This window comes from Cebus imitator, unplaced genomic scaffold (genome assembly GCF_001604975.1).
Source record: "Cebus imitator isolate Cc_AM_T3 unplaced genomic scaffold, Cebus_imitator-1.0 Scaffold596, whole genome shotgun sequence".
In the NCBI taxonomy this organism is placed as follows: Eukaryota; Metazoa; Chordata; class Mammalia; order Primates; family Cebidae; genus Cebus; species Cebus imitator.
The window spans coordinates 615,222-624,400 of NW_016107911.1; the positions used below are offsets into that span (position 1 = coordinate 615,222).

At 32.4% G+C, this 9,179-nt stretch overlaps 1 protein-coding gene and 1 long non-coding RNA gene across 13 annotated transcripts in view; both read left to right on the top strand.

The window, feature by feature from the left end:
* Positions 1-9,179, top strand: part of CCDC91 (coiled-coil domain containing 91) — a 385,716-nt gene that overhangs the window by 296,458 nt on the left and 80,079 nt on the right. For all 12 annotated transcript variants that reach the window (XM_037734255.1, XM_037734257.1, XM_037734254.1 and 9 more), the window contains one exon: positions 3,192-3,305. In XM_037734255.1, the coding sequence (XP_037590183.1) occupies positions 3,192-3,305 (114 nt within the window). The remainder of the gene's footprint in view (positions 1-3,191; positions 3,306-9,179) is intronic.
* Positions 3,312-7,198, top strand: LOC119469200. Its single transcript, XR_005198017.1, has 2 exons — positions 3,312-4,268; positions 4,789-7,198. It is a non-coding gene; the product is annotated as an uncharacterized LOC119469200 (long non-coding RNA).

Below are 9,179 nucleotides of genomic sequence, written 5' to 3' on the forward strand. Positions count from 1 at the left end.
CCTTAGGTTGGAGTGCGGTGGCATGATTTCAGCTCACTGCAACTTCCGCCTCCCAGGTTCAAGCAATTCTCCTGTCTCAGCCTCCCAAGTAGCTGGGATTACAGGCACCTGCCACCACGCCCAGCTAATTTTTTGTATTTTTAGTAGAGATGGGGTTTCACCTTGTTGGTCAGGCTGGTCTTGAAAACCTGACCTCAGGTGGTCCGCCTCCCAAAGTGCTGGGATTACAGGCATGAGCCACTGCACCCAGCAGTATATAGAACTTTCTCCACATTTAAACACTAGTTAGATAATCATTTGGGTAGGATGTTTCTGCATATATTTTTAGATAAAAGCATTCCAGTATGACCAGAAATATGACTGATGTATTTTAACAAATACAGAATGACATATATGTAATTGAGTACTTTTCATTCCAAACTATTCAACTTAGGATAGTGTTTCTCAAATGGAAACCATCTAGTGCATAGATATTAGGTATGCTGCTTACACACAGAATGCTTTCTCACAGCAAAGGATTGTCAGTAGTTCCAAGGTTGAGAAAGCCTGCCTTAAAGAATGCACCATGTTCAGTGGTAGAGTTATCACCAAAATATTTTGGAAAACACTTTCCAGAATCACCTGTTTGATCAGTTTTCCAAACAACGTTTTAATGATTGTATTTGATGACTGCAAATGTGTTTCATGTTTGGAGGGAAATGCAATGGTCTTGACTCATTTTCTAGGTGCAAGTATGTGGTTAATACTCATAGACAAGAAAAAAAAATGCACTATGTTCAGTGGTGGAGTTATCACCAAAATATTTTGAAAAACACTTTCCAGAATTGCCTATTTGAATGTACTTATTGTTGGAAAGTCTTCATTCCTTGCAAGTTATGTTTTATTTTAGATTAATTGTCATGACTCCTAGGGATGATATATTTCATTTATGGAATCAACAAATCATGCAGTCATTCACATACCACTTGCATACATGCAAACAAAGTTTATTAATTCTAACTAATTCAGAATTGAGTGATTAGAAAGTAGAGGGTTAAACTTTACTTTTGTGTCACATTCAAAGGAATTATTTATAGATGAACCGTTTTTCAGGATGAGCTTCACAACTTTGACTGTCACTTAACTCCCAGCTGGGGAGGATAGAATCAAGAGAATTTTGTACTATAAATGGTACTTTGCCAACTCAAAAACAAGGAATGGTATATTCTCAAAAATTTCAACTGAGAAGGTAGTAATAATATAAACACTCAGCTCCGTGAAATGTGTTAACTGAATAACTTTTACTAACTCTTCATATTTTTTTGGTTAAAGCTCATTCATTTAAATTGATTCTTGCTTTTAATTAAACAGGCCTGGTTAGATTTATTAATATGCTTCTTATGACAGTTTTTTATTTGCACTTGTAAAAAGCCCTGAAAACTAAGGATATTTGTAACCCACCTGTTAGCAAAACCTGACTTGAACGAATGTGAAGCTATTTATGCTTTTAATTTACTCGTATAGTGTAAATATTCATATTCTTTACAACAGAATTATTAATGTGTTTTATTTCAGAGAGCTTAGTAAGTATGTAATATATTTGCCTTTCTAAATTTGAATAACTTCAAATTCTAAATTTGCAAGTGTGAAATAAATAAGAATTATAATAGCAGATGCTTGCATTTTGAAGTTTTATTCTCATGGTTTTTTTTATAAATTGCTATAGTTTTCCAACTTTAATCTTTTGAGATAATTATGGAAGCAGCTTTGTACTCTAATGGAGCCAATACCTAATATACTCAATGACTGAAAATAAAATAGTAAAATTTTTCAAAGACTTTCAGAATTTTCAGTTAATTTTATAAGGAAGGGAATAAAAAACTAAGTATACCAATATTAAAGCAGTAAACAATATGATCAAGCAAATGACAAGAGAAAACATGTGTATTGCCAATATTTCTATAAACTAAATGCTCAACATCACATAGCAATCTTTTAAAAATACAGGATAAAATTAGATGTCATTTTTCCCAAGTAAGCAAGAATTCTAAAAACTGATAAAAATAAATGTTATCAAGGTTGCAAGAAAATAGCCATTCTTATGTGCTGCTTATAAGAGTAAGTTTGTACAAAATATCAAAAGATATATTGAGTTTATATCCTTTGGCCAAAAATGATTCCACTTTTTGAATTGGTCCAAAGTAAATATCTCTGTGTGTGTTGCTTTGTGTTTATATTTTTCCACACATTTAAATTTTTTACATTAAATATATTTGAAATAGAGAATCCTTGATGTTATTTTATATTTTCTAAGCTACATATAAATATCTAAAATTATTTGGGGACAACTAAGCAAAGTCATACATGCATTCCACAAAATGAAGGACCTTCAAGAATCAAAACTGAAGGACTGAGAAACTCAAGGCAGTTTCCAATTGATTGCCTTGATGTCCAATAAAAAAGATGGTACCAATAGATGGAAATGAAAAGATTTTACTTCATGGTATTCATTCCAATTCATGATATACTATTTTAGCAGAAAATATTATGACTTCCTGAGAGGTGTTGTAGTTTTTCAGAATTTTAGCTTTCTTGCTGTATTTGCAATGCTGAAATCTATTAGTTTCCTGATTACTATTTCAATAAATGGGGAGTACCATTTCCCTCCCTAAATCTCTCATTCAAATATTAGCACACTGGGTGGAATTTTTACCTCTTACTTATGGTGTCCAGTTCACAGCATCTTAGCCTGGCAAGAGGACCAAACTAGCTGTAAATCTTACCACTCAGACCACACTTGATTATTGTATGATGCCAAAATTAAACGTGAATAAAACAGCTAGAGCATTAGTGTTCTTGGAAGAATAAACACAAGTTGGAAGTCTTATGTGGATAGTGCAAAATACAGGAAGGCAATGAATCATGTAAACATCAAATGAAAGGTTGGTAAAGAAGCCATTGGAGCCTGTCAGGCACTCCCTGCAATAAATGGCATATTCCATTCCTTTCCCTTCACTCAATTTAGGAAATGGAGTTCTGTGAAATCTTTAATAGATCCCAAAAGAGTTTGTAAGTTCTTATTCCTGTGTAAAGGTACACTTTGAATAGAATGAGCTAAAACCCACTGAAGAGGATTTTTAGTTTATATGAAATGGCCAGAAATATGTCATAGTGCCTACCTCCCTGACTGTTTTACCTTCTCCTGCAAACAGGAAACTGTAAAGGCAGCAATAATAGAAGAGCAGAAGCGAAGTGAAAAGGCTGTGGAAGAGGCAGTGAAAACAACAAGAGATGAATTGATAGAGTATATAAAAGAACAGAAAAGGGTAAGTATCTCCTGAAGAGTTTTAATTTGTGCTTCAATAAACTCAGTCAGTGACTTCCATACAATACATGAAGTTATAAGATATTTAAAATGTCCTGTGTCATCTAACCTATGAATCTTCATCTAAGGATGTTTTCTGATATAATTATATATTCTGATAGTTGTGTCTACAAACATAAATCTTATCTGTCAGCAGAAAGCAACAGTGAATAATTTCTTGGTAGACTCCTAGAAATGACCTGTATCATTTCCAATTTAACTTTACTCATAAAGATAGAAGACAGTTCTACATTTTTAGGGTCATTTGCTATACATTTTTAATTTCTATTTATCCTTTAAGCTTTCTGACTGTATTAACACCACTGTAGTTCTAATGGACTTAATTACAGTTAGCAAATTCAGGCTCTTCTGCCATAGTGTCCTTTCAAAACCATAACTCAGAATACACTTATAAGAATTTAGAATGCATATTAAAGCTTTGAAAATATAGCCTTTCCATACAATTTGCTTTTATTAATGTTAGTCTGAACAGAGGCTGAAAATAATGGATCTAACTTGATTTGTTGTCTTTTCAACAAGTCTTCAGTCCTCTAAGCAATACAGAGAATAAGAAATTCTTTAACATTAGATGTTTACTGTAATCTTCTCTAAAATTAACATATATAAGAAAATAAAAATTGTTACCTGCAGTGTTTTAGGATGTTTTCTTTATATGTTTAATGTATGTTATATATCATATAAATATTATATTTAGGCATTATTTGTGTGTAAATATGTTGCAAATATATATTGCATTGCATAACGTAACAAAACAAACATAAACTGTGTCTGAGAAAATTTGACACATAGCTAAACTTAATTGGTCAAAATGACCAAATAAATAGGCAATGTAAGATATTATCCTGCAGTTGGTAGTTCAAGAAGTATACTAAAAGCTTATGACAGTACTTTAGCATCTCACTCTGTTGCCCAGCCTGGCACACTGCAACCTCCGCTTCCCAGATACAAGCAATTCTTCTGCCCCAGCCTCCTGAGTAGCTTGGATTATAGGCGCCTGCCACCATACCCAGCTAATTTTATTTTTTGTTTTTAGTAGAGATGGAAGTTCACCATGTTGGCCAGGCTGGTCTTGAACTCCTGACTTCAAGTGATTCGGCAACCTCGGTCTCCCAAAGTGCAGGGAATATAGACATGAGCCACCACTCCCAGCTGTCTAATACTCTTAACTTGAAGTCAAATTTGGTATGATACAAAGAAAATCAGGCCAGGCACAGTGGCTCACGCCTGTAGTCCCAGCACTTTGGGAGGCCAAGGCGGGCACATCACCGTCAGGAGTTCAAGAGCAGCTGGCCAACATGGCCAACATGATGAAACCCCCTCTTCACTAAAAATACAGAAATTAGCTGGGTATGGTGGTGGATGCCTGTAATCCCAGCTACGCAGGAGGCTGAGGCAGGAAAATCGCTTGAACCCAAGAGGCGGAGGTTGCAGTGAGCCAACTCCACCTCAAGAAAAAGAAAAAAGAAAATTCCCATTTCTTGATGGCTACAAGTAGGTTTCAACAAAGGAGAGTTTGTCATTAGAGTGAAAAATTACTAAGTAGTCTTTCCTGATAAATTAACCATTCACAGAAATATTTTGTGTGGGATTAAATCTTTGTACAGTTTATCTTAGGGTGTTTTTAAAAGCATTTTTACTCAAATTCCTGAGAGGTACGTAATCTCCCAAAGAGAAAATTCTGAGCCAAAGGAGTCAATTGGCTTTTCAAGGAGTATTATATTCTCAGAAAACTCCTCTTTCTATATGTACCCACAAAGAGTTTATTTTAAATAATCTTGTTCAAAAGTAATCATGCAGCAAAGGAATTATAGGTACAATTTATATGCATACAGTAATTGCAATTGTGAAAGAACATAAGTTTGAAATAAATTGAAGACTTCTTGTGGATATATCCTTTTTTATCATCTTCCCTTTTTTATCTTAGTAATAACACAACATAAAATCTACTTTTAAAATTTTAAGTCTATAATACTTTATCATTGACTATAGATGTACAGTGTTATACAGCAAATCTTTAGAGCTTATTCATCTTGCTTGACCAAAACTTTATGCCGTTGTTTGGGTACTTTCTGTTTCCCTCTCTCCGCATCTTCTGGTATCCACCGGTCCACTTTGATTCTATGAAGTAGAACCAGCAGTATGTATCTTTCTGTGACTGGCTTATTTCACTTAGTATAATGCCCTCAAGGATCATCCATGCTGTTCTGAATTGCAGAATTTTCTTCATTTTTAAAGCTGAATGGTATTTGGTTATACATATTTTCTTTATCCATTCATCGGTCAATGGATATTTTGGTTGTTTTCCCATTTTTAGTATCTTAATAGTATATGACCAATCCTTATTTGAGCTCTAAATCTGAATGAGAAATTATATAACAAAGCAAACTCATTCATAGGATTATTTTAGACTAACATTTCTTTGATTGACATGGAAGATTTTCTTAAAGGAAAATAATTTTGAAAATAAAAGTACTTTCCTGTCAAACTGAGTTATGTGGCTACCATAAGAAGTGCCTATAAGGAGAATAAGAAATGCTTTTTTAAGAGATACCTGGTCCCCGCATGAAGCAAATTGACTTTGAAAAGAACTATCAGTGTACTCTGACATTTAGTCTGTATGTTCTTGCAAATCATGGTAAAAGCCTAATATTCATTTGTATTCGTCAATTAACCAGTTACCATATGTGGAGGCATTATTAAAATAACAAACTATCACATTAGGTTCCATTTGCACTGAAATTCTACTTCTCTTTGCTTATTTCCTTATATATTAAGGAGAATAATACTAATACCTACATTACAGAATTGTTATGAGCTAATACATGTAATAAAATAGCAGTTATAGTAAGAACTCAATAAATATGTGTTATGCTTATTATCATTTTTACCACATTATTTATAGAAAAGGGAAACAACAGCATTATTGCTGCCAATTTTAAAATACGCTCTTTAGAATAGTGTTTGGTGTTCTTTTCCTCTGAAGTTGACAATGTGAATTCAAAAATTTTATTTCACTTCTGTTATTAATTCACAGAGGATTAAAACTGATTCAATCAGTACATTTGTAGGAAATTTATTACTTCCACTTTGGGATTTTAAAGTTTTATTAATAACACTTACTGTGGAATATTTTTAATATTTGAATGTATCTCTCCAAATAGAAAAGCTATAAAAAAGAAAGTGAATAAACGATCAGAAATGAAAGCACCAACTAATTCCTAACCTCTTTATTATGTAAATTTTAAAAAAAACGAGATTCCCTATACTCTTCTGAAAATGCATTTCAGTGTTTTGAGTAAATTTTTATGAATATCTTGGGGTTCGGAAAATTTTCAAACACAAAAAAGGTATCTCAGAGCTTATAAACTAATACTTAGGAAAAACAAAAGTTTTTTAGCAAATTCAAAATCTTCTCTGTTTCCAAAAGACTAAATTAGGGTAACTCACATCTGCTTCTTCTTTGGAGATGGATTTCTATTTGCATCAGAGAAGAACCCATTTCCAGAATAAAAATTTTCCTTTCCCCTCTCCAGGTTTTTTTTTTTTTTAAACTAGCGAGTCAACTTGAGATTTTCAACATTAGACAACTCAAAAGCCCAATAGACCTTGTTTCCAACTGAGCTTGAATTTCAGCCTGTGAAGTAATCTTCTGTTCTTGAAGTTTTGAAAATCTTTGAAGGAAGAAGTCTACTGTTGTATTAGGTCCTACCTTTTATGTCTTTTGTCTGATAGTCTTTCATTAGACATCACCATACTCTTAACAAATTCACAAATTCATTAAAAGTTTGAAATGAAGTTTTTTTTTTTTTACATCTTTTTTTTAGTCTTTTAAAACACAGAAAAACACAGAATAAAAAATTCCAAATGCTTAATTTTCAAATAAATTATGGATTATCTAACAATATAAAACACAATAGATTCATAAATTGCTATATAGGGTTACATAGCTTTTTCTGTATATCTGAAATTAATAAGTTTTTAATCGGTTATCCATTCTTGTTGAGTAGTAACATTATACTCAGAATTATACTAAAATTAAAGTTAGAATTCCACAGAGAATATTTTAATTTTAAATGCTTTTTACCAATTTTTATGTGTCAAATCAATAGAGATGTCAGTAAACTTTATAAATACCTAGTATTCATCTGTTCTAAACATTTTAGGACAAAGGGGCTACCTCTACATGTACTAATTAAGTAAACTGTAATTTACACTAATTACATCCTAAATTATTTACTACATCAGATATATAGTACTTGTAGTATTAGCCCGAGTTATAATCATAATCAAAAATTAGTGTGCAATGAAAATATCCAAATAAGGAGAGCTTTTAAAATGATCAATCAGAAAGATAATATAAATCGATTAATTAGTTTTAGTGATAAAAATGCCTTTCTTATATGAATTCGACCTGATCGCTCTTTTGGGAAATTTTTCTGTAAAATCTCTCATGCTAATCCTGACAAAAAAGAAGATTACATTGAATTCACAACTTGACTGTGGAATCAAAAAGGTAATCTGCAGCCTCAGCACTCCTAAATTTTTCATTAAATGTGGCAGAAATTATCTAATTTTTAATGGATTTAGACATTTCCAATATAACTTATATAATAGAGAAGAAAAGGCAAACAGGAAAACCTAAAAAGATTTAAAAATACATTTAATCTTTCTGTGAATCAGTGAGGTACCTGCAAGTACAGTGATTTGCATTGGAAGACATATTGTGTATTATTAAAGTTTAAATTTTGGTTTCAGACTCTCTTTAATCACTATAAATTCTAGAGCAGAGGTTGCAAACTGCAACTCATGAGTCAAATCTGGCCTGCTGCCTGCTTTTGTAAATAAAGTTTAATTGAAACACACATTCACATTCATTCGCTTTTGTATTGTACACTAACTGGTGTCATGCTTCAATAGCAGAGCTGAGTAGTTAAGAGAGACCATTGGGGTATGTAACTGAAAGTATTTACTATCTGGTTCTTTACAGAAGAATGTTTATCAACTCCTGTTCTAAATCATCAAAATTATCTTGTGGGGAAAGTTTCTTCCTTTCAGCCCTTTAAAATTTTTACTTGCTTCATATGCCTCAGGGTAACTAGGTAATTAAAGTCTCTTGAGTGCTATTCTGGAGAAGATTTCTCTCTTTGTATTAATTGCCAGATAAGGTATTATAATACATTATATGTGATCATTAGTGTCATAAAATTTACTTAATAAAAGGAGATGGCAGAAAAATTAGATGTGAAAGAATATATTTCTGACACTTCTCTAGGGAGGAATAATTTGTGGTTTATAATGACCTGCAGCCCTTGGGTTAGAACGAAGAGTTCCAACCCATCCCAGAAGTTAAGACTCGTACACATGAGTTTGCTATGTGGAAGGAAGTGTGAATAACATTCAGCAAGCAACAACTACTCACAGCCAAGCAGTGATTCCTAAAAAATAAAATCTCATCCAAATGTAATAAAATAGTATTTTTTTTCCTCTTAAGAAACAAAATTATTGCCTGTGTTTTCTAAATCACTTCCAGGAAAAAAACCTTCACTTTAGAATATCCTTTTAATTTAGGTTTTTAAAGAAGAGTAAGAAGCAATTTTCTTCACTTCAAAAGTTTTGTGGTGCATTGTCAGAATTTTTACATTATAAAATGGCTTTTTTAATCCAGTTTTGCTACAATATTCTTTGGTGTTTGATCTCCAACTATTAAAAGATAATATTTAATCCTCTGAAACTGATAAGCAAGTTCAGCAAAGTCTCAGGATACAAAATCAATGTGCAAAAATCACATGCATTCCTATACACCAATAACAGACTT